Raw genomic sequence first — 27331 nt, 5'->3', positions numbered from 1 at the left:
GTGGAGAGGCATAACATCTTACAGGTGCAATGACATCCAAATCTTTGAATGTGGTCCACCCAGTGGTCAACATTATTGTGATACTGTACTCGTTCCCCACATGCCCTTTTTCAGGGGTGTATTTGGCTTGAATTCATTTTTATGGATGACAACGCATGGCCGCATTGAATAGCAGAGGTGGAGAAGCTCTGGGAATGAGAGGACATTCAGTGAACGGACTGGCCTGTCTGTTTTTAGGAATACACTACAATCCTGTAATTATCACTAACACAGTGATCCTTAGAACAACATTAGATTAATTATAACACACAAACAGGCATTAAAACAACCATTCTTCCCATGCTCAAAAAGAGAATGGAATGGGAAGAAACCCTAATAAATGGTACATGCACTTCACAGTGGTTTGCAGAAAGATGTAAACATACACGTAGAAAATCTGAAAGTGAAATCAAAGGCCTTGTTGATGAGTTTTTGAAAGACCATTTGAAAACAATGAAAGGATGTACAGTAAAAGAAATAAACAGAAGAGCAAAACTGTGATGGAGCGATTGTATAGAACTAAACAAAATTTATAAATGAAAACTCCTGTGTGTTTGGAAGGAAAGCTCACAATGCGTGTGGTTTTGACTTGGCAGTGCAACATGGATTTTTGATGCATAGAGATGCATTTTGGGAATTAGTGGGAGAGATGGACACTAGTGTATGGCATAAAACATCCTTGGACTTCTTGCCACATCAGTTCAGGGTAAAATCTCAAGCTTTCAACCATCACTTCCATTGGCTTCATCACCCTTGGTAGCCCCTGTGATTCTTTCTCTTAATAGCTATAGCTCCTTGTTCCAATGACATTATTGCATTTCACAATGATTCCTACGAATTTCTCTCTTCTTTTTGAACATGCCTGCACCACAGAGATCTGATTTCTCGTACTCTTCTCAGCACCTCTTCATTTACCGAGCGAGGTGGCGCAATGGTTAGACACTGGACTCGCATTCGGGAGGACGACAGTTCAATCCCACGTCCGGCTATTCTGATTTAGGTTTTCCATGATTTCCCTAAATCGCTCAGGGCAAATGCCGGGATGGTTTCTTTGAAAGGGCACGGCCAACTTCTTTCCCTAATCCGATGAGACCGATGACCTCGCTGTCTGGTCTCCTTCACCAAACAACCCAACCCCAATCTCTTCATTAGTAACTCTGTCTCTCGAACTCATCTTCATCACTCTTCCATAGCACAATATTCAGGTCTTATAGCTGTCTTTTGTTCTTGTGTTCCCACTGTGCAAGTTTTATAGCCATATATATGTATATGTGTGGATGGATATGTGTGTGTGTGTGTGTGTGTGTGCGCGAGTGTATACCTGTCCTTTTTTCCCCCCTAAGGTGAGTCTTTCCGCTACCGGGATTGGAATGACTCCTTCCCCTCTCCCTTAAAACCCACATCCTTTCGTCTTTCCCTCTCCTTCCCTCTTTCCTGATGAAGCAAACCGTTGGTTGCGAAAGTTTGAAATTTTGTGTGTGTTTTTTTTATTACCAGTGCTTTCACATTTGGTAAGTCAAGAAATCTTTGTCTTATATATATATATATATATATATATATATATATATATATATATATATTAAAAACAAAGATTCCAAGACTTACCAAGCGGGAAAGCGCCGGCAGACAGGCACAATGAACAAAACACACAAACACACACACAGAATTACTAGCTTTCGCAACCGATGGTTGCTTCTTCAGGAAGGAGAGGGAAAGACGAAAGGATGTGGGTTTTAAGGGAGAGGGTAAGGAGTCATTCCAATCCCGGGAGCGGAAAGACTTCCCTTAGGGGAAAAAAAAAAGGACAGGTGTACACTCTCACACACACACACACACACACACACACACACATACACACACACACACACACATCCATCCGCACATACACAGACACAAGCAGACATATTTCTGCTTGTGTATGTGCGGATGGATATGTGTGTGTGTGTGTGTGTGTGTGTGTGTGTGTGTGTGTGTGTGTGTGTGTGTGTGTGTACACATACACACACACGCGCACACACACACACACACATCCATCCGCACATACACAGATACAAACTAACCTACTTCACAATTTTCTCAGGGTTAGTCAACAGGTAAAAGTTTTAATTCTGCAATAAACCTTACCTCTTCCTCTTCTGAATCAAGGGTAATTTCTTCAATATCCTCTTTTTCTTTCTTCGGTTTTATTTCCATAAGCTGAAACACAATGACCATAACTATATATACAAGTAGTAAAGGTAACATTTTGATTATCCTTTAGCAATTATGTGGCACTGATAAAAGTAGGACCAAAGATGGTACATTACACTAAGGTGACAAAAATCACGATGTACTGCCTAATATCTTGTTGGATCTCCTTCTTCCTGATGTAGTGCAGCAACTCGACAAATCATTGGACGACCCCTGCAGAAATACAGAGTCGTGCTGCTTCCGTAACTGCAAAAGTGTTAGCAGTGCAGGATCTTGTGCACAAACTGGCCTCTCGATTATGCCCCATAAATGCATGCTGGAATTCATTCTGGTGACCTGGGTGGGCAAATCATTCGCTCAAACTGTGCAGAATGTTCTTCAGACCAATCACGTACAATTGTGGCCTGGTGACATGGTGCATTGTCATTCCTAAAAACGAAGTCCACAAATGGCTGCAACTGGTCTCCAAGTAGAAGAACATAAGCATTTCCAGTCAATGATTTGTTCATTGGGAAAAGAGGATCCAGTCCATTCCATTTTACACAGCAACCAGAGCCACCATCGGCTTGTGCAGCATCCTGTTGACAACTTGGATCCATGGCTTCATAAGGTCTGCACCACACTCAAACCCTACCATCAGCTCTTACCAACTGACATGAGGACTCAGCTAACCAGGTGTCTTAGAGTCCAATCGGTACAGTCACAAGCCCTGGAGAGGCACTGCAGGTGATTTCATGCCGTTAGCAAAGGCACTTGCCGTAACCCATTAACACCAAATTTCCACATTGGTTTATGTGGTTACTTTATGCAGTGTTGCTTATCTGTTAGCACTGATAACTCTATGCAAATGCCACTGCCCTCAGATGTCACACGAAGGTCATTGGCCACTGCGCTCGTGGTGAGAGGTAATGCTTGAAATCTGGTATCGTCGAAACACCCTTGATACGGTGAATCTCTTAATTCCTGTGATCACATCTGAAACTTTTTCATGTGAATTACCTGAGTACAAATGACAGCTCCGTCAATGCACTGCCCTTCTATATTTTGTGTATACGGTAGCTTCGTGATTTGTATACGTGCATATCACTGTCCAATGACTTTTGTCACCTCAGTGGAATGCAAAAGATATAATTTTTAGAATGACAGTGAATTCATATTGCTGTAGCAATCCACTGAAAAATATCAGTAATCATTGAAGCCAGAAAGCAGAAAATATCTGTTTCGGCATAATAACAATGAGATTCAGGCAAAAGTTACACATATTGTAAGACCTAAAACTGTACATTGCTTCACTGTGTTGTACAAATCCACCATAAAGGAGAATCTTAGGGGATTTGAAGTAACAGATAACTTAAAAAACTTCTGCTGGAGATTATTTCTGTACCCTGCCCTAACAATTAACTGCCACAAGCCTGTTACATTCCTTTCAACCCTTCCACTCACGTCCATGTGGGTCGGTTTGTAAAATTATTTTCTTTGTTTGTTTTCACTTCTCTGGTTCATACCTATTCACATCAGTCACATGAGTCTCTCCTTGTCAGAATCGTTGCATTTCGGATTCCAATTGTTAGCAGCAAACTGCTCTAAAAACAAAGTTCAGTAGGTTGGCAAGACTTGTCACGACAAGACAAGATATTTTGTTATTTTTCATTGTATTGTTTAAATGAATGACAATATTAATGTTTTCTCATCAGAAGAGAAGCAGTAACTACAACTGTACATTATTCTTTATGTTTATTTTGAAAGTATGTGTTTATTGTGGAACAAATACCAACTATCGCTTTAGTCTTTTGTTTTTGTTTTTTATCATATTTAACTGCAGAACTGTGTGCATATTAATTCTGAGATAAGAAATGTCAATAAAAAACACTTTCACTTCAAAACCAATGATTGCTTTTGCTTCTCAAATGCCAATTTATAAACATATTTTGCCAGAGAGTGAAATACTTAGTATTTTAAGCCAAATGTCAAGCTATAGTGATCTGTCTGAAGATGACAACACTAACACTGACCGTGCATTACAACTGCTGCTGAGTGATATAAAAGAAACATCTTCAGAGGAAAACAGTGACACAGAAAACTGTCTCAAAAGCAGAATGTTGTTGTTGTTGTTGTTGTTGTTGTTGTGGTAGTGGTGGTGGTGGTGGTGGTGGTGGTGGTCTTCAATCCAAAGACTGGCTTGTTGGAGCTCTCCATGCTACTCTATCCTGTGCAAGCCTCTTCATCTCCAAGTAACTACTGCAATCTACATCCTTCTGAATCTGCTTAATGTAATCATCTCCTGGTCTCCCTCTATGATTTTTACCTCCTCACCCCCCGCTTACACACACCTGTTTTAGAGTCCATTTTTCACTTCTATATATGGGTACTCTCCATAAAAATACTTTCAGAAAGGAATTCCTGACTCTCAAATCTATACTCAATGTAAACAAAATTCTCTTTTTCAGAAATGCTTTTCTTGCCATTGCCAGTCTATATTTTATATCCTCCCTACTTCAACCATCATCAGTTATTTTGCTTCCCAAATAGCAAAACTTGTCTGCTACTTTAAATGTCTCATTTTCCAATATAACTCCCTCACCATCACCTGATTTAATTCAACTACACTCCATTGCCCTTATTTTTATTTTATTGATATTCATCTTACATCCTCCTTTCAAGACAGTGTCCATTCCATTCAACTGCTCTTCCAAATCCTTTGCTGTCTCTGACGTAATTACAATATCATTCGCAAACCTCAAAGTTTTTATTTCTTCTCCCTGGACTTTAATTCCCACTCCAAATTTTTCTTTTGTTTCCTTTACTGCTTGCTCAATACACAGATTGAATAACATCGGGTGTAGGCTAAAACCCCGTCTCATTCTCTTCTCAACCACTGCTTCCCTTTTGTGCCTCTTGACTCTTATAACTGCCATCTGGTTTCTGTACAAATTGTAAATAGCCTTTCAATCCTTGTATTTTATCCCTGCCAACTTTATAATTTGAAAGAGAGTATTCCAGTCAACACTGTCAAAAGCTTTCTCTAAGTCTACAAATGCTATAAACATATGTTTGTCTTTCCTTAACCTATCTTCTATGAATGTCTGTAGGGTCAGTTTTGCCTCACGTGTTCCTACATTTCTCTGGAATCCCAACAGATATTCCCCGCGGTCGACTTCTACCAGTTTTTCTTCTGTAGAGAATTCGTGTTGGCATTTTGCAGCTGTGACTTATTAAACTGATGAACAGTAATTTTTGCACCTTTCAGTACCTGCTTTCTTTAGAATTGGAATTATTATACTCTTCTTGAAGTCTGAGGTATTTTGCCTGTTTCATACTACTTGCTCACCAGATGGAAGAGTTTTGTCATGGCCGGCTCTCCCAAGGCTATCAACTGATCTAATGGAATATTGTCTAATCTTGGGGCCTTGTTTTGACTTAATTCTATCAGTGATTTATCAACCACTGTCAAGCAATAATGAATCAGAAACTTTTCTTGCTGTGCCAAAATCATCATCAGTGAACCAATCTCTTGGCGCATGTTCACAACAATGAATAGTACGAAGTGAGTTACTCAAATTGAACCCTTAGCCCTCTCAATAAAGAGATTATTTAAATCACGTTAGGGTGGAGTGGAGAGGATTTCATGAAGGATGGATCTCATTTTGGGGCAGGATTTTAGGAAGTCGTATCCCTGCTGGAGTGACAGGATACTTCCCGGGACTGGATCAGACTCTGAATGTGGCTCTCCAGCAGGGATACGACTTCCTAAAATCCTGCCCCGAAATGAGATCCATCCTTCATGAAATCCTCCCCACTCCACCAAGAGTGTCATTCCGCCATCCACCTAACCTTCGTAACCTCTTGGTTCATCCCTAGGAAATCCCCAAACCACCTTCCCTACCCTCTGGCTCCTACCTTTGTAACCGTCCCTGGTGTAAAACCTGTCCTATGCACCCTCCCACCACCACCTACTCCAGTTCTGTAACCCGAAAGGTGTACACGATCAAAGGCAGAGCCACATGTGAAAACACCCACGTGATTTACCAACTGACCTGCCTACACTGTGACACTTTCTATGTGGGAATGACCAGCAACAAACTGTCCATTCGCATGAATGGACACAGGCAGACAGTGTTTGTTGGTAATGAGGATCACCCTGTGGCTAAACATGCCTTGGTGCACGGCCAGCACATCTTGGCACAGTGTTACACTGTCTGGGTTATCTGGATACTTCCCAATAACACCAACCTGTCAGAACTCCGGAGATGGGAACTTGGCCTTCAGTATATCCTCTCTTCTCGATATCCGCCAGGTCTCAACCTCCGCTAATTTGAAGTTGCCGCCGCTCATACCTCACCTGTCTTTCAACAACTTCTTTGCCTCTGTACTTCCGCCTCGCCTGACATCTCTGCCTGAACTCTTTGCCTTTACAAATGTCTGCTTGTGTCTGTGTATGTGCGGATGGATGTGTGTGTGTGTGTGTGTGTGTGTGTGTGTGTGTGTGTGTGTGTGTACACCTGTCCTTTTTTCCCCCTACGGTAAGTCTTTCCACTCCCGGCATTGGAATGACTCCTTACCCTCTCCCTTAAAACCCACATCCTTTCGTCTTTCCCTCTCCTTCGCTCTTTCCTGAAGAAGCAACCGTTGGTTGCGAAAGCTAGAAATTTTGTGTGTGTGTTTGTGTGTTATTTTATTGTGCCTGTCTACCGGCGCTTTCCCACTTGGTAAGTCTTGAAATCTTTGTTTTTAATATATTTTTCCCATGTGGAAGTTTCTTTCTATTTTATTTACATCATTAATTATTTATACTTATATTCTAGTAGAAACACAAAATAATAATAAAATATATAATTACATTTGCACAAGATAAATACACAGTTTATCAGTAGTCAAAGTCCTTCATACCTGAGATGCATACAGTGTAAATGAACTGTAATCCAAACATACTTGTGAGTTTCTTTTTCTTTTAACTTTTTTTCCTAAGCAAATTGTAGACTGTAAATTAAATTAAAACCAGAAGTTTGTGAATTTAAAGTGAAAACAATTGCAGGGCAGAAAGGAATGCATTATTTTTGCACGAACAGGTTGTAAATCAACACAATTAACACAGAAACTTTTGTAAAAGCCATTGCATTCACAACTGTACCAAATTCTCTGTCTTTCTACTGATGCTTGCTTAATATTTACATTACAACAGTGGCAGAAGCCGAAGAACAACATTTATTGGAAAACTCACACCTTGATCACATTCGATTTAATTGGCACAGAAAAGCATTTTTGTCTTTAACATTATAAGACAGTGATGAAGGGGAGGCATAGCCATTGTGATCTGATGGTAGCTGCAAAGGTGAAATAGATTATCTGAGCAAATAAAATAAAATGTCGTTAACACTGTGAATTCTACAATATATTTAGATGTCATGGTCACTGGCCTGCTTCAAATTTCAAAGGTACCTCATTTTATTTATCTGCCATTTCTAAGACGTAGTTGACGGGCATGGGGACAAACTACCATGTTGTCCAAGCATCGGTATATGGTGAGCAAACACAATTATCATATAAAACATTCTCAACATTCTCAGACTTTCTCTGCATAAATTCAAGTTAAACATCAAGCTTTCAACAATTACCTCCACTGACTTCCGCAGGAGCAACTGAATGTCAAAACTGCTGCTGTGGTGACATTATACAGCCCATGGTTGACTATGGGCTGTATAAGGTCACCATAGCAGCAGGTTCAACAGTCAGTTGCTCTTGACAAAGGCAATTAAGGTAATTGTTTAAATCCTGAGGTTTTAACCTGAACTGACATGGCAAGAAGTCTGAGAATATTTTATACATCCGTGTCATTACAAGAGACTTCATTCTCAAACATAATTGTTGTTTATTACAAGTAGTCACATATCAAATGCGTATAAAAATTGATAGGACCCCTACAAGATGAAAACAGCCTTTCTTCATTTAATACACCAGTTCCCAACATATCACTAAATTTAAGATATGTCGCGTGCAGCTGTTGGCTGCACTACCTTTATTTTATGGTAAAGCAGATGAGGAACGGTGGTGTTAAGTTGCTGATGACCAGTCTTTGCACCAGTGTCCTGGATTGAATTCCAAACCTCAATGCAGAGTATCACAAAGTGAGGACACGATACTGTGTCTGTCGGATGGGGACGTTACGCTCCAGCTTCCGAGATGCTACTGGAGAGGAGTAGGCTATGAGCCAGCACAGGGTTTCACCCTCCCCCTTCTCCCACAATCATCCAACCCCAGTGTGACACCACACTACACACACTCATTACAGCCACCTACACTTATCAGATACGAGGTGGAATCCAAAATCTTCAGGACTGGTGCTGCCATCTGGAAAGTGGGAGTAGTAGATCTTTGCACTGCTAGGTGGTGAGAACCACATATCTGATGAGTCAGTGTGCAGAGTGGCATTCAGCTGGGAGGACATTTTGCGTGTCCACAGTGATTTCCGTAATTCTCTGTGTTTGGTGTGTAGCGATTTTACGATGGATACGCGAACAGAACAGCGCTTGTGAATCAAATTCTGTGCGAATCTCGGGAAAAGTACGGTGGAGACCCTTGCAATGATTTAACGAGTGTTTGGGGGACAGGGCACATGCCATACACGTGTGTTTGTGTGGCATGCTCGGTTCAGGACTGGCCGTACAGATGTCGAAGATGATGCTCACACTGGAAGGCCCGTTAGCCGCACAACGGCAACATTGTTGCCAAACTTCTACAATTAGTTCGTGCTGATCGACGTCAAACCATTCGAGACCTTGAGAATGGAGTGGGTATTGGTTATGGGACATGTCAACGAATGTCGACTGATGAATTAGGCACGCATCGTGTCACCGCAAAATTTGTGCCAAGGATCTTGACTGATGATCAGAAGGCAGAGCATGTTGAAGTGTGTACGGACCTTCATCAGACCGCATCTGATGATCCAACCTTCTTGTCACGGGTTTCAATTGTCGAAGAGAGCTGGATTTACGGTTATGACCCAGAGACAAAGCAACAATTGTCCCACTGGAAGACCCAAAACAGCGAGAAAGGTGAAGAGCAAAGTGATGAGCATGATCATCATTTTCTTTGATACCAAGGAATTTGTGCACAAAGAATTCATCCCACCCAACCAAAAAGTAAATTCCGCATACTACTGTGACATTTTGCGACGCCTTCATGAAAATGTGCTGCAACGACGTCCCCAACTTTGGCGTCAAGGGAACTGCCTGCTGCATCACGACACCACACCCTGTCACGTCCTTGCTCACCAGGACCATTTTGGCAAAAAAACAACACGGTGGTTATACTCCACCCACAGAACTCGCCAGATTTGGCACCTTGCAACTTCGCGCTGTTCCCAAAACTGAAACTCAAGTTGAAAGGCCATTGGTTAGACACTCCAGAGAGGATTCAAGAAACATCGCTGGCAGTGATAAACACCCTCAAAGAACAGGACTTCCAGGAAACGTTTGACCAATGGCAGAAGCGCTGGGACCGGTGTGTATGTGCGGATGGGAAGTACGTCGATGACGATGGTGATCGTTAGTCCGAAGGTAAGGTTTTCAACAGATGGCAGCACCAGTCCCAAAAATTTTGGGTAGCACCTTGTACACTTGAACACACAGCTTTCACATGTCATGAATGTCAAGTGCCATTGTGCGCCAAGGGCAGAAATACTTTTCCAATTACAAGGGTGAGCCTGTCTTTTGGGGTCTCTGGGCCCACAATGCCATGTGACTTTACTCTAGTTAGAAGACATAAAAAATCTACTCAAGAGACTGCCTGCATTACAGTGCCCCTTGAGTATTGCTACACGGTGCGGGATCCTTATCAGAGTGAATTGATGGGGGACATTGCAAAAGTTCAGATAAGGGCAGCTTGTTTCATATTATCGAAAATAGGGGACAGACTGTCATGGATACGAGAGCTGGGATAGCAATAATTAAAACAAAGATGTTTCTCATTGTGGTGAGATCTTTTCACAGGATTTCAATCACCAACTTTTTCCTCTGAATGCAAAAATATTTTGTTGACTTGCACCGACACTTGGAGATACGTCCACTGTAATGAAAGATTTAAGTGTTCACCTTTTGCATGTGCTATCCATGAGTGGAACAGACAAGAAAAAGTCTGCACGCGGTTCTATGAACCCTCTGCCAAGCACTTACATGTGAACTACAGAGCAGTGATGCAGATGAAAACAGTTTGAAAGTGCAAGCAGGAAAAAACACACTGTCAAGTGGAAGTCAACTACAGTAATATAAATTTTAAAGCACTGGTAACTGTCACATTGGAACATCAGCAACCGATTGCTCCATGAGGAGTCTTTCTCAAAACTGTTTTTACACCAGCTGTGCTCCTGACAACTTGTCATAAGTTTTTTGTTTGTCTGCCACATTTCAGTGACTGGATAGCTTGGCGACCTATCCTCAAACATGTCACCTGTTGCTCAAAAATAGTCTAACAGCCAAAACTGACCAATGGTGGAAAATAAACAGTAATTGAGTGTTGGTGAAGAAATTTCACAGTTCTTAAAATGTCTTTGATGTACATATTCGCAGTGAGAAATTTTAGCAGAAAGTCCAGATGGCTTCGCAAACTTGTGAATTCCTCATGGAGAACAAACAATATAAATGGTATACTTCCCTTCAGCTCTTCAACTATGCTACTTTGCAGCTGAATGTGGCAGACCGGTGATGACCTAAATTAGCCTCATTTTTCGAGGGCTCTTTATACAGATTTAGTTGAAACAGGTAATTTCACTGCAATGCAGATGCAAAGATAACTGTGGTAAGAGATTGAATGAAATGCAATTATTTTGTGACGAGCCACGAGAAACCACGGGTCCTTTCTACCAAAATACTCATAAAATATCCCCGAACAACTACTGAAATTTTGTCAGTGGAGTTCTCATTCATTCTGTACGGTAACTCCTGTCGACACACAGTATGCAGAGTAAGGGCTGATGCTCACATTTTTCCAATTTTATTCCCTAACTTAGGAATAAATGTTTTCAGAATAACAACATACACCTCAATGGTGAATTAAATTTAATCTATGAAAATGTAATTACTTTGGTTACCTGCTCAGCTTCCAAGCAATGTTGTAACTTCTTAGCTGCTGCAAGTTCAATTTCACCTCCTTCCTCGAGAGGCCGATTCTCCACCTGTTGGGTGGAGGCTACATTTAACAGTAACATTGGAAAATTTCAGCTAGGTTAAAGAAAAAACATATTCACTAACATAAATGTTGTGCAAATAAAACTAGCTGTTATTAGAAAGTGTACTCAATGAAAATTGAAATTAGAAACTGGCTATGCTTGTGGGTTTTGTAACTTCCTACTAACACATGTTGATGCTGACATTTGTTCTCAGTTACAATGAGGTGGAAAAGTAATGGGATACCTCCTACCATTGGGTCGGACCTCCTCTCGCTCGGCTTAGTGCACCAGTTCGGTGTGGCATGGACTCGACAAGTTGTCACGATTCCCCTGCAGAAATACAGAGCTGTGCTGCTCCAATAGCCAACGGTAATTGCTAAAGTGTTGCTGGTGCAGGATTTCATGCACAGACTGACCTCTCCAATACGTTCCATAAGTGCTCAAAGGGATTCACATCGGGCATTCTGGATGGCCACATCATTTGTTCGAACTGTCCAGAATGTTCTTCAAACAAAACACGATGAACTGTGGCTTGATGACATGGTGCATTGTCATCCACAGAAATTCCATCACTGTTTGGTAACATGACGTCCTTGAATGGCTGCAAATTTTCTCCAAGTCTCCAATTAGCTGAACGTAACCATTTCCACTCAATGATCAGTTCAATTTGACCAGAGGACCCAGTCCATTCCATGTAGACACGGCTGCCACCATGTTGCACAGTGCCTTGTTGACAACTTGGATCCACGGCTTCATGGAGTCTGCACCACACTCAAACCTTACCATTAGCTCTTACCAACTGACCAGGTTACAGTTTCCCATTCAACTAAGGTCCAACTGATGTGGTCATCGCCCCAGGAGAGACGCTGCAGGCAATGTCACGCTGTTAGCAAAGGCATTTGAATTGGTCATCTGCTGCCACAGACCTTAATGCCTTAATCTTGCAGCACTGTCCCAATGGATACATTCGTTGTACATCCCACATTGATTTCTGTAATTATTTTGTGCAATGTTGCTGTTCCTTGTTTGTTAGCACTGACAACTCTCTGCTAACACCTCTGCTCTCGGCCGTTAAGTGAAGGCTATCGGCCACTGGTTGTCCGTGGTGAGAGATAATTCCTGGAATTTGGTATTCTTGGCGCACTCTTGACACTGTGGATTTTGGAATATTCAATACCCTAATGATTTCCAACCCTAACGATTCCCAAAATGGAATGTCCCGTGCATCTAGCACCGCTTTTTAAGTCTGTTAATTCCTGTCAAGCGGCGATAACAGTAACCTTTTCACACAAACCAAGCGAGTATAAATGCTGGTTCCACCAATTCACTGGTCTTTTATACCTTGTGTATGTGATACTGTGCCATCTGCATATGTGACTGTCATGCATGACTTTTGTCACCTCAATGTGTATCTCCACTCGATGTAAATGACTCTACTCACCGTAAACAGTGAATTCAGATAAATGAATGACCAATTGGCTCGAAAGATCAGAATAAACGAAGACAAAAATTAATTGGGAAATTCACACAGTGAGTTAAGTACTACAGAAAACTATTTTTAAGCTCTATGTTTAGGATTTGACAACTAGGATTTCAGTATGATCTAATCTGAAGTCTTTAGCAGTTCAACAACCTTCGAACCAATCAGAAGCAAACTATTTATTGATGTGTAAAGGAGGAGGTAGAGGATGAGTTCATCAGACACAGAGTTTAAGCTCAGATTAGAGGAGGAAACTGGGTGTGACCTGTGTAAAGGAATCATTCTATCATTCGCCTTGAGTGATTTAGTAAAGTTCAGGGTAAAACTGGGGCAGCCAAATGAACCACCATCCTCCCAAAAGTGAGTCCAGCAAATGGTATCACCTTTATGGACCTCAGATTTCTGTGTTTACGATTCTGAAATGCACAATTTCACTCTGACAATGGTTGACAGTGCAACTCAAATATTATATTCCTGGATCCAAGTAACCCACCAGGTTTTAATCTCTCTGAAGCTTTCAGGATGGCATTAGTTCATACAGAGTAAAATATTCATTTCAAAAACAACTGTTAAGCTGTGGCCGAGCCATTGTCTGTAGCTGGCATTCTAGTCTTGCCGATATCTAGAAGTTTGGGTACTATGAGAGGAAGGTAATCTGTGAGGACATGTCATGGGTCACAAGTCGTGCCTGGAAAGCTCAATCAGTAATACCAGTGCCCGGAAAATGTAAGGTTTTGAGTTCAAGTCCATGCTAGCAAATGGTTTTAATCTGCCAGAAAGTTTCAGACAATTTTCATTTGAACTGTTTCCCACTCTATTTTATTTACAATGGGGTCCACAGCCAACACAAATGTTCTGAAAGACAATAATATCCTCCAGTGCCTGTCATTGATTGGATAAAAATATTCATTTACTTTTCATTCATCAGGACACAAGCAATTCAGAGGCATGCTGCTAGTTTTGTTACCGGTAGGTTTGATCAATACGCAAGTATTACAGAGATGATCCAATAACTCAAAAACAAAGTCTTTTAGGGAAGACAGTGGTCTTTTGGTGAAACACCATTCAAGAAAATTTAGAGAGCCGCCTGACTGCAGAACGATTCTACTGCTGTAAAAATACATACTGTGTAAGAACCACAAATACAAGATATGAGAAATTTGGGCTTGTACAGAGCATTCTGAGAGTCTTTTTCCTTCACTCCATTTACAAGTGGAGAAGCAGAGAGAACGACTGTAGTCTGTTCAAAATTACTTTAGGACTGACATTTCGCAGGGGCACATGGAGGGCACAGAGCAGAACTGACATGTCCAGAATGCAATACAAGCATAATCACGCATTTCATTCAACTCACCCAAACTCGTATATTATTCAAGGTGTAAATATGAAACTATCATCAATTTGTTCTGGAAGAGTTACACTATGTTTTGATTTCAGTTTTACCTCCAGATACTTTTACAAAAATTAATTTTCTGACAACATTACCAAATTTTCAACACATGAGAAACTGTTTTGTTATTGAAGTTAGAAGACATTGTGCAAACAGAATCTTATGGCTACACCAGATTTTCATGTGTTTCAAATAAGGACTCTGTCGGAGATCTCTAATGCAAAATAATTTGAGTTAAATATGACACATAATGCTTTGCTTGCACACCGAGTACTAATCAACAGCCCACACAGTTTCATTAAGGGAAATAGATCACTAGGTTTGTAATGAACCTATTACCAATTTCTCTCATCTGCCTCTTATTTCTGACACAACAAAATATAAGATTATGTGGGTTTATCAATTTGAGAAAACTAATCTTACATATGTCAACTCATATTCTGAGAAGGAACAAAAGTGATTAAAAAGAAAAACATAAAGGAAAAAAAAGAAATAAAAACAGTGCCTCAGTACTGCAGCAATCACACTGTAAACAGTACTATTTATTTTGTGTGATAAAGACTGAATTCCCAAGATGAACTTCATTTGTAATTAGTTGCAAATAAATCTTCTTATTACAATTTAAAAACTTACAACAATATAATTTTGTTACATAGCTAACTACAACTGTAAATTGTGTACTGCAAAAATGCAGCTGAATCTAACAGTGCTCCATTTCTCTAGCGATAATGGAAAAATTCCAGACATCCCTTGTCCCTATGATGGATACCTGAAATATCACTATCACTGTTACTGTTGTTATTTAATGAAATAATCATCTCCTCCACTGAATTTTTCAAAACAGCTTCATTCTGTCAGCTCTTTTCATAATGCTCTGCATATGATTGCCAGCTTTTTTTTCCAGTATTCAGTGGTGTTGTTCCTAACAGCTTCTTTTGTGAGTGCTTCAACAGCAGAGGGTAAATTTATTATTATTCCTGGCAATTTAACGTTTGCTTTGGGCCCATATTAACTCTATTGGGTTGAAATGGCAGTGGTAAGGTAGTAGTCTAATGATTGTGCACCCATATGTTTTTACCAGTTCATCAATTTTGTACATGGACAATTGTGGTTTATGGAGAGAGATTTTTTTCTATAAGCTCCACCTTTTGAAAGTTATCACTTACATCGATGTTATGATACTGACGTCAGACATTCATTTCCTCCTACTGCTTTGCCACAGTAAGTGCCTCGTCAACAACAGCTGAATGATAAGGAACATTATCTACAATTATTGATGGTTTTCCCGGATTTTGTATGAGTGATTCTGCAAACAAATTCATCAATTTAAGGTGGTTTGTATCTTCACACACTCTCCTGCACTCTTTGATTTAAAAAGCAGGGGATTGGTTGGGAGAAAACCTTTCCAGATGCCTGCAGGAAGAAGAATAAATCTATCCAATTTGCCGGAAGGCATTGCCAGTGTTCCTTTAATTATGTCGTCTGTCTGTGCATGCTTGACAAAGTAGCCACAACTGAGTCAGCTTTCATCAAGCCACAACTTTGTCAATATTCACATTACGGATCTACCTTAAAATCTGGCATCGCCATGCAGCTATATCCAACAACTCCATCAACAGTTTATGGCCACGGAAATATCCATAGTGAAAGTCTACATCATGAAAAACTGTGAATAACTATGTGTAACTACCTTGTAAAAGTTCTGACATCTTAAGTGTAACCAATAATTTGCCTAGTGTCAGATTTTCCTTTCTGAATTAATATTCATAAACATGATGACAAATCACATCCTCCATACATAAATAGATATTAGTAAGTCACTTATCCATACATCTTTTCTCTGGGGTTTTAAATGTTGATATTTCTTCAGCTTCCTTTCATTTCTTGAACATTTCCTTCCCCAGTCTTCACACCAGTGTTTTTGTTTACAATCAAAGCTGCAGCAGTTCTATCTATTACCTTGTCGATGGAGAGCAGCGGACCAACACTATGTTTTTTTCAGTCTGAAAGTAGGCACATAACACGCAAACTATGTCTCTTGATTTTCCTCATTTGCCAATCCCCTGGCCAAGGGAGCATCCAACGTTTCCACTTTCAACTGACTTCCTGATGACATTGTTCAACTCTAAATTCGATTGAAAATCCTTAAAGAGCAATGGCAGATTATCACAGCAATTACAAAATATAGTTTAAAAATGCTGTAGGGCTGCTCAAAAATATTCATAGATGTTTTGTGAATTTCAAGATTATCTTATCATCTGATGACCTGATAAATAAATAAAAATTCCTTTGCACATATGGTAGGTAGTACGAGAGTCTCCTCATGGGCATCACAATAAGACAATTGAGAGTAATAAAATGACTTTAATATACCAGCCTTGTATTGTCAATTGAAGCTTAAGCTTAACTTAATGCCAACAAACTACACTGTCAAGAGACTTTTGGTGTGGAAGGGATGGCTGCTATCAAAATCCAGGTACTGTTGGTGGTTAGTTGGTTTAATGTGGACAGAGTTGTGGATACAAACATCAGAGAGGAGGAGGTCAACATTCAGGAAGGTGATATGCTGAGTTTTGGTGGATCAGGGGAAGTGGCTGGGAGAGAAGGTGTTGAGGTTGTGAAGGAATGAAGATAGGGTATCATGGCCCTGAATCTAGATCATGAAGATGTCACCAATGAATCTGAACCAGACTAGGGGTTTGGCATTTTGGAACGCTAGTAATGTCTCCTCTAGATGGCCCATTAATGGGTTGGTATAGGAGGGTACCCTGTAGGTGCCACCTTCTCTCCCATCCGCTTGACCTGGTACTCATCAACCTAGCACACGACCACCCTAGACGTTGACCACCTCCTCTTTGATGGCTCCATCAACACCTCTGTCCACATTAAACCTATCAACTACAAATATTATTACCTGCAGTTTGGCAGCTCTCATCCCCTTCACATCAATAAATGCCTTCCACAGAGCCTAGCCACCTGGGGATAGCGTAACTGCAGTGACAAGGATTCCCTTGCCCAGTATGCTGAGGGTCTCACCAAGATCTTCACAAACAGGCACTATCACCCAGACCTAGTCTACAAATAGAAACCCTGTGCCATTTTCCACACCCCCAGGAACCAGCCACAAAGGAGTGCCCTCTTCGTCACCCAGTACCACCCCAGACTGAAACAACTAAACCGTATCCTTCACCTACCATCATACCCTGAAATGAGGGACATCCTACATTCAATCCTTCCCACTCCTCCTGAAGTGGTGTCAATCACCTATTCAACTTTCACAACATCCTAGTCCATTCCAAACCCTTGCCACAAGGATAATATCCCTGAGGAAGACCCAGGTGCAAGACCTGCCCAATCCATCAGCAAAGCGCTTCCTATTCCAGTCCCATCACAGGCTTCCCTACCCCATCAAGGGCCATGCCACCTGTAAAAGCAGGAATGTCATATACCAAGCCTGCTGTAGTCATTGCACAGCTTTTTGTAGGGGTACACCAGCTGTACACCAGGATCAATGGTCGCCACTAGTCAGTGGCCAGGAGAAAAGTAGAACACTCTGTGGCAAAATGTGCAACTAAACATAACATGCTTGATTTCAATGGTTGCTTAACTACCTGAGCCATCTGGATCCTCCCCTCTACCACCAACCTTTCCGAACTGCACAGATGGGAGTTATCTTCACAACACATTCTCTGCTCTCATAATTATCCCAGCCTCAACCTACTGTAAGATATTGTTCCCACACCCTCCACCCAACAGTTTCCACCCTCTGTGTCCTTCACCTTCTCCCCATTCTTGTCTCCCACCCTCTTTGTGTGCTGCCCTCTGCCAATGCACCAGCCCATCTTTCCCCACACCTCTCCTTTTTCGCTCTGTTTTCCCCACCTCCATGCCCCACAACATCCCAATGCTGTACCTATGGGCAGTCTAGTCCCTGCACACTCTGCCCGACAGTACTACTCTCTCCTGTGTGTGTGTGTGTGTGTGTGCATTTCTCTTTTGATGAAGGCTGTGGTCAAAAGTTTTACGTAAGTACCTTTTAATTGTGCTTGTCTGCAACTTAACATGTCATCTTTATGGTAAGTAGTAATCATCTTTTCCTACTTTGTCAAGATGTAATTCTACAGAATGAGTATAATGACTCCCCTCACAAACTTTTAAATCAATCCAGATATGGTATAATTCAGAATTTTAATTTTTAAGAAAAATAGAATTTCTGAAAATAGAACACATTTGTTTTCTTATTTTGTTTTTCCAGTAGATCCAGGTAGAAGACTTCCATTATATTTATGATTTATATAGCATGTATTGTTTAATACCCACTGAAGGTATGGATTTTGGTGAAAATGTGAACCTCTAAATTTGTCACACACTACAGCCTGAGACGTTCGGCAGACTCCATGTTATCATAATTGAGGAGCCTTGTTCCAAAAGTTGATAAAACTGTCCAAAATTTAGATTTTTGGAGTTGCAAATCAAGCTGGATACTAAGCATGACTTGCTGAAATGGCTTCGTCAAACGCCAATATTTGCTGTTGTAATCCACAAGTTTTTTCAAAACTCGATATTTTCTCTCAGCCAGTTAAAGCAAACTCAATTAACACAAACTGTGCTTTGCTTCTGAGAAACCTGAAGCAAGAAAAACAATACAGAACATGACTGACAATAATAAAGTGACAGCGTTTTCTGCAAAAAAGAAAAAGAAAAATGCAACATAAACTGTAGGCAAGCCCTTGCTGCCAGAACCGACAATAGAAATAAATTAGTATGTACACAACAACATTAACTCTTGGTTATTGCACAGTTCAACCCAGATTTGTCAGCTAGGAGGGGCATCAAAAAAAGAAGCAAAAAGGGAGAATACTGTTTTGGTCAAGTACAGCGTAAGGAAAAACGTTCGCCAGATAGTATCTGTATGCGCTGCAACATTTCAAGCAACATAAGAGATATGCACAAACACATTCTCAAAATGAACAAGATCTAGTGAAAAAGAATCATTTAATAAAAAACTACAGGCTGCACCAACTGTGTGCAAAAACGTTGTGGGCAATAATGAAGGCACAAAATCCAAATGTGGTTAAAGAATGTTTTGATATACAACAGATTCAGCTAATACCAAACCTCTCAGGTAGATGAAGTAATCTATTCAAGACAGGTTTGGCTACACAATTTGTGCATTTTGATTCATTTCCGAGCACAGACAAAGGAGGGGATTGCTTTCTACATTTGGTTGGAAACAGAAGCACCAAAAGGATGCAACGAAGTAGCCTCTGCTCTATTGAATTTCTCATAAATCGTGAGGCGCCCCAGCCAGGAAATGATCCATTGTTTTCCAACTCCTGTACCAGTCAAAATTAAAAAATGCGTTATGACGTGCACACTAATGGTCTTCATGGAAGAAAGCAGATAATTTAATGAAATGGTACATATCACAGCTATAATCCCTACAGAGTGTTTGGTAGAATGGATAATGACTACAGCCAGTATTTTGTATCGCAATTCAATAGGATTTTTGCCTTGTTGCACTTTTGCTTATAAGCATTTCTGAAAAAGTATGAGTCAAGTCAAACAATGGCAAATCCAGGACAGAATGTAACAATATTATGAAAAGCATAGTTGCTACTCATCATATAGCGGAGATGCTGAGTTGCAGATAGGCACAACAAAAAGACTGTCAGTAAGGTCATAATTCTTTTCATAATACTGTGATGAGATTAAAGTGTTATATTGAAGTACAGTATTGGATTTCTATGCAGAGTGAACAATAAAATAGCTTTCTTCATAATTAATGTTAAAGATAGAAAATAAATGGGGGAAAAATCTACTTGAATGTTCAACATTAACAAAACTTTTAACTTTGCATTTATCGACTTCTGAAAAAACATGGACACTTTGCTCCATAAAAACACGGGAGAACTGCCGGATATCAGTAACTTCCTGCCACAATATTTCGGCGCAGAGTCTTCTGCCCATCTTCAGGTGAGTGCCACTGTAGTAGTACTGGCGAGTACGCGCTGAGCTCCGCTATTTATAGCCTTCTGAGGTGACATTGCGCATGCGCTGCTCAGTATGCGAGTTCATAACGGCTCCGTGTGCTGTGCCTCCAGCCCTCCGTTGTGAAAGCCTGGCGTATCAGTGTCAGGTCGATTTCCACCTTTATGCAAATAACTACATCCACTACGAAGTTTCTCTATAACAGGATTCCAAGCAGAGTTCAACTGATAACCGCTATCTCGATTGATGAGAGTCTCATTGTCAGACAATCTTATTTCCACAGATTCATTGATAATCGAGCTCCAAAAGTTTGATGTATGGGCCAAAATTTTTGTGTCTTTGTAATTCATGGAATGGTCTGTGGAAATACAATGTTCGACGAATGCGGACTTGGTGGGTTGGAGAAGGCGAGTATGTCGTTGGTGCACAGTTCGTGTTGTTTGCCCTATATACGATTTGCCGCATTCACACAGAATTTTGTAAACACCTGGTTTATGCAGGCCCAGATCATCTTTAACGGATCCCACCAGTGATGAAATTTTGGAAGGAGGGCGAAAGATGACTCTCACTTGATACTTTCTCAATATTCTGCCTATCTGTGAAGAAATATTCCCAATAAATGGAAGATAAACAGTCGACCTGAAAGCCTCTTCCTCGTCCTTGTTCCATCGTTTGTAGGTCTTCATCACTCTGTTCACTTGCCTAGGTGAAAAGCCATTCTTCAAAAATACTTTTTGCAGGTGTTCCAGTTCCGCTTGAAGACTGTCGGCGTCAGAGATAGCATGGGTACGGTGGACCAAGGTTTTGAGAACGCCCATTGTTTGTGCTGGATGCTGGCAACTAGTAGCTCGTAGATACAGGTCTGTATGAGTGGGCTTTCTGTACACCAAGTGACCAAGTGTGCCGTCACTCTTCCGTCGCACCAAAACTTCTAAAAATGGCAGACAACCATTTCTCTCTGTCTCCATGGTAAACTTTATGTTTTCATGTATCAACCATCTCTCTCTGTCTCCATGGTAAACTTTATGTTGTCATGTATGTTTTCATGTATGGAGTTCATGTGACGTAAAAATTCTTGGAGACAGTCCAGACCATGAGGCCACACTATAAAAGTGTCGTCAACGTACCGCCAAAATACTGTCGGTTTAAAAGTGGCAGAATCGAGTGCTCTCTCCTCAAAATCCTCCATAAAAAGATTGGCTACCAGGGGAGACAAAGGACTCCCCATGGTGACACCATCAGATTGTTCGTAAATTTCGTTATTAAATATAAAATATGTAGAGAAGAGAGTGTGCTCAAACAACGCTGTAATGTCTGCACCAAACATATTGCCAATTAGGTGTAGGGAGTCCACCAGAGGCACCTTTGTGAACAGTGAAACCACATCAAAACTGACCAATAAATCACTACTTTGCAGTTGAAGTGACTGAAGTCGATTGATAAAATCACCAGAATTCTTTATGTGATGTGCACACTTGCCTATCATTGGTTTGAGCAAAGATGCCAAGAACTTTGCTAGGTCGTAGGTGGCTGCTCCAATGTTACTCAAAATTGAACGTAATGGCACATTTTCCTTGTGGATCTTGGGCAGTCCATATAGCCTAGGTGGAACTGAACTGTTTGGTTTCAGTCTCTTGATGACCTCCTTCGGTAGAGAACTATTTGATAAAAGTTCTGCTGTTTTTCGCACTACTCGGCTCATGGGAGCCTTATCGATATTGCGATACGTTGAATCACATAATAAAACATTGATCTTATTAATATATTCATCCCTTGGTATGAGGACAGTAGCGTTTCCTTTGTCAGATTTTAAGACTACTGTATCCACATCTGCTCGTAAGTTACGGAGGGCTATCCTCTCCATGGGCGAGATGTTATTCTTCATTGGTGCACCCCTGGTCAATACACGGAAAGACTCTTGACGAACGTCCTCCGCTTCATCTGTATCAAGACGGCGAACAGCTTCTTCGATGGCACTGATGAAATCCACTAGCGGCGGTGCAACAGGTGTAGGAGCAAAATTCAGTCCTTTTGCTAGCACAGACACATTCGCGTCATCTAAAGTTTTCTCTGTAAAATTAACAACAGATCGTCGAGTTGGATCTTCCTGCTGCATCTGTTTAGAAAGTCTCTCAATCTTGGCAGTTTGCCTCGTCACAGCTTTATCATGGCTCCAGTTTGCTTTAGCCCATGTCACACCATCCACCCAGTCCCACGACAGAGAAGATAGTCTTGCTGCCAATTCCAAATGTATGTGGAACATGTCCTTTGATACAGAATCTAATTCACGCCGAGTAAAACGAATCCTTTCTCTCACCAAAGCCATGCTTGCTTTACGTTTGCGAGGCTGCTGAGCTCGTTGATATTCTTATTAAGTTGCAGAGACAAGGACATTATTCCCACGTTTGCTAAAATTGTGCATTTCATAAATACCACTGCTGCAAACAACATCAAACGTAAACCAAGCATGGCTTTGGTGAGAGAAAGGATGCGGGACATGGGGACCATCCTGGTATTCACCGAGGGGGATGTGGAAAACCAGCTAAAAACCACATCCAGCCAGGCCAGCATACCGGCCCTCGTCATTAATCCACCGGGCGGATTCGATCCGGGGCCGGCGTGCCTACTGGAGTCCAGGAAGCAGCGCATTAGCGCTCTTGGCTAACCTGGCAGGTTCCCCTCAGTTCTGAAATGATGAATGAAAATTTTAGAAAAGTAAAACATACAACTGGAAACATGCCTACTGGAGCTGTGTAAATGTTAAATTATCTTGTTTATTTAATTAGTACTTTGGTACGATATTTAAAAAAATATGTTTCCTAAGAAGTTTACTATTTTGTGTTTATCAAGTTTTGAAAAAATGCTCCTCGATTATTCTCACACTGATGCGCTGTTTAATAAAGCTTGCACCAGAATTAGGACTGCACAAAACCTTCTCCACATTAGTTTGCACGCATCAAGAAGTGTTAACAAGCCGATGAGCGAGAATGAGGAGTTCCACCACACACCCAATCTGCTGCAGGAATCAGTCCCAGGACAACTTCTTCTTCCTCCATATGTGCCTTGCTGCTATACTCAACTGGAGATTTTGCTCTTATTTCCTGAAACATAAACCAATAACAATTAACTGAAGCAGTATGTAATATATAGGAGGTTCTCTCTTTTTACAAGCCACACATCAGATTTTCAAGCACATAATATAGAGTTTTATTTTCTTAACATTTAAAGTGTCCTACACCACAGAAGACTGCACAATGTTAGAAGGCGACTTCATGGACTTCCTCACCTTCAATTTTTTTATACTTGTCTCGTTTGGGGCTCAGGTGATTTCTGACTGCTGTTAAGTGCCAAATATTAGCTTATTAACATAATCAATGGTAACTGAGTGTGTAACATAACAAACTATGGGGTCTCCAGGTAGGAAAATCAATAATGTAGGAAAAGATAGATCACTACGTACTGTAAAGATAACATGCTTAGTTGCAGACAAATTAAAAGAAATTTACATATACGCTTTCTGCCACAGCCTTCATCAGAAAAAATAAACACACTACTTTCATTCACACAAGCAACACATCTCATGCACACATGACTGTCAACTCTCGCAGCTTGGACCACAATGTTGTTTTAGTTGGTGGTCATGTGTGTGTGAGATTTGCTTGCTTGTGTGAATGAATTTTGTGTGTTTCTTTTTTTGATAAAGGCTCTGGCCAAACGCTTATGTGTAAGTGTCTCTTAATTGTGCCTGTCTGCAACTTAGCATGGTATCTTTACGGTAAGTAACAATCTATCTTTCCCTACTGTTAACGTAGCAGGCTAGTAATCATAAAGCTCATCGTTCTAATCTCAGCTGTGGCAATGCACACGAGGTGGCCAATAATATGGAAACAGCATGAAGAATCCACCCCTGAATGCAAATGCAGATGCTAGACGAGTGTGTAGGCTACACTGTTGTATTTCACCATGAGCAGCACCTGTGCAGTGTTCTCAAAACATTGCACATGTCAGTTGAGGTCAGTACAGTGTTCTGTGTAGTTCTGAGTGCATTATTTGAAGCCGTGTGAATTCGAATGTGGAATGAAGCACCAATCGAAGATTTATACAGCATACAGGAAAAGCAGAAAAACATTGTCTGCTAAGACACAACATGAATGAAAGTGTGTGATACAACAAACTATCACAGAAGAGGATTCTGACAAAAAATAACATGACAAAAGCTACAAAAGTAATGATAGAAGTGAATGTCACAGCCATAAACCCTATCAGCGTCAAAACAACACAAAGGGAGCTCTGTAAGCAGGGAACTGGAGGCTAGAATCCCAGAACCACAAGTAATGCAAATTCCCATAACAGGAAAACAAGGTGCCGAAGCCACAAAACCTGGACTACAAAGCAATGGAAGAAAGTCATTTGATCAGACGAGTCTTGTTTCACACCATTCCCAAATTATGTCTGTGTTTACATTCTAAGAGTGAAACATGGCAGGGGTTTGCTGATAATGTGGGCAACCATAATGTAGTATTCCACAGGCACCATAGTTACTATGCAAGGTCACATTACTGTCAAGTATTATGTCATTTTGGCTGATCAGATCCATCCCAATGAAAAATATTTGTTCTCCAATGGTGATGCTGTGAACCGAAATAACAAGGCCCCTGTTCACACAGATCGCATCATGTAGGATTGGTTTTGTGTGCATGAGGATAAACTGTCGTGTCTGCCCTGGCCTTTACAGGTGCCAAATCTCAATACTATTCAGCCTTTCTGGTCTACTTTGGAGAGAAGAGTGTGCAACTGCTGTCCACCTCCAGTTAGTTACTATGAGATGAAAATACAAGTATGCAAATAATTATAATTCTGTACGAAAATGTGAAACATCAAATAGAAATGAAATGTGTTTTTAATTCTAGAGACTGAACAGTATTATTGACATATAATATTTTTTTCATTTTTTCACAATAAATGTGGAATTCATATAAAAGTACAAACAAAGAGTTGCAAACAATGAGACTTCAACCAACAATTTTAAAATTACCAGATTTTTATGTTACCCATTCAGCTACTGGTGAGTGGTATGAGCTCAAGTGTTTTATACTTAACAGCAACTGGAAATTTTCATATCTTGATAGATGATTTTTTTCAGTTATTTTTTGAGAATTGTGTCTTCTCACTAAGAAATTGAGGTCTCATAATGATCTTAAAATCCTCCAACTATGAAGAAGATTGAAGAGGGCCAGTCTGTAAAGCTGACTAGAAGATGGAACTATCTTGGAATTTGGCCCACATTATAAGGAAAATTGAGAAAATAGATTCTGTTTGCATGAGGCACATGAAAGAATATATGCATGGTGCCTCACCTAACTCTGCCACCTCAAATATCTCTGGAACAACAATAGACATTCAAAAATGGTTTTCACCAGCGTGAACATATGGCAGGACCTTAGGAAACCAAATACTATGTGAAATTTTAAAACATAAATAAACAATACACAAACTTCTGTATTTTTAATTAGACACCACCCATTATTTCATATGCAATCAATAGCATGAAAAATCACAAAAATAATGGCATTGGTTGCATCTCAATATGTCAATTGCATTTCGAGAAATTGCGAAGTGAAGTTGATGCTAGAAATAAATGAAGTACAGAACTAGCAAACATCCTGAGCCTCAAGCATTCACCTCACACTGCCGGTTATCATGACGCAATTGACATACTACGCCAGTGGGGCATTAATGTATGGCATGGTACTGTATGAGAACACATCAATGGCCCATATTTCATTGATGGCACTCCTAAAGGGGGATAGTTTAGCCCCTTCTTGAGCTGTACCTTACTTGAACCGGTCCATAATGTGTCAAATAATGCGTTATCAGAATGATGGATGTCCTGCGCATAATGTTTATTGTTGCAAAATGACAATAAGAAGTACAATTAGTGGGAGCACACTTGGTTTCATGTTTCTAAATATCATAAGTTCCGAAATATGTGGCTTGTAAAGGATAGCAATGGTGTCACAGTTCCTGATGTAATGCATCACATGTAGTACTGTGCTCAAAGCAAGGGTTGCCTGCACTGGCACCTGTATCCTGCCGTAAATAAACCAATAACACCACAGCACACTCTACCTTCAGTGTACAAGTGTCTCCTAATCTGGTCTGCTGAACTGCTCTCATACTGTAATGTAATTCACATATGTTGCCACATTAAAACCTGTTTTCTTGCGGCTTGTAATATTTGCCATCATCTATTCGATATGCCGGCCTTCAGTAATGAAGAAAAACTTGATATTATTTTAATTAATGGCAAATATCACAGAAATGAAACCACAGCTGTGACACTGTATACTGAATGCTACTCAGATCAGCAGTGTCCATCATGTCGAATGACTGGCAACATCTGCAAGACACTCACGGAAACGGGAAGCTGAGCTCCCACAAAACGTCAACGTTCAACGCCAGCAACTGGCAATGGCAACGAAATTGCTGTTCTGACTGCTGTAGCACACAATCCTCAGGTGGGTGTGTGAGAAATTGCACGAGGTGTAAGAATAAGGTACAGGAGTGTGTGCAAAATTTTGCATTGGCATCAGTTTCATCCGTTCCATATCTCACTGCACCAAGAACTGTATGGGAAAGACTTTGAATCCCGCACTGAATTCTGTCATTTTGCACTTCAGCAGTTACAAGATAATCTAGTATTCCTAAGCAATACGTTATTTACGGACAAAGCTTCATTTACAAATTATAGTAATGTGAATCCACATGACACGCACTATTGGTCCATGCAAAATCCCCACTGGATTCACCAAGTTGCTCATCGACGAAAGTGGAGTGCCACTGTTTGGTGTGGTATCATTGCTAACTATATTGTAGGTCCCTATTTTTACCATCGAACATTGAATAGACAGCGATATGCATCATTTTTTCAACTCACACTAGCAGTCCTCGTGGACGATCTAGGACTCATCTATCAATGTGGTTCCAACATTGTCCTGCACACAATGCAAAAGTTGCCAGAGAAGTTCTAGATGCGACATTTCCAAATAGGTGGATGGGGCGAGGAGGTACTGTGCGAAGG

At 40.6% G+C, this 27331-nt stretch overlaps 1 protein-coding gene across 4 annotated transcripts in view; it reads right to left on the bottom strand.

The window, feature by feature from the left end:
* The window catches only part of LOC126292247 (uncharacterized), a 131012-nt gene that overhangs the window by 73204 nt on the left and 30477 nt on the right, over nt 1–27331 (bottom strand). For all 4 annotated transcript variants that reach the window (XM_049986145.1, XM_049986144.1, XM_049986142.1 and 1 more), the window contains exons 3-5: nt 23259–23351; nt 11312–11395; nt 2164–2235 (exon numbers count right to left, since the gene is read on the bottom strand). In XM_049986145.1, coding sequence (XP_049842102.1) covers nt 2164–2235; nt 11312–11395; nt 23259–23306 — 204 coding nt within the window. In that variant the 5' untranslated portion in view covers nt 23307–23351. The remainder of the gene's footprint in view (nt 1–2163; nt 2236–11311; nt 11396–23258; nt 23352–27331) is intronic.

The sequence above is a fragment of the Schistocerca gregaria genome, chromosome 9 (genome assembly GCF_023897955.1).
Source record: "Schistocerca gregaria isolate iqSchGreg1 chromosome 9, iqSchGreg1.2, whole genome shotgun sequence".
Lineage (NCBI taxonomy): Eukaryota > Metazoa > Arthropoda > Insecta > Orthoptera > Acrididae > Schistocerca > Schistocerca gregaria.
Note: the sequence above shows the minus strand (reverse complement) of the source record. Positions and strands in the feature narration are given on the sequence as shown.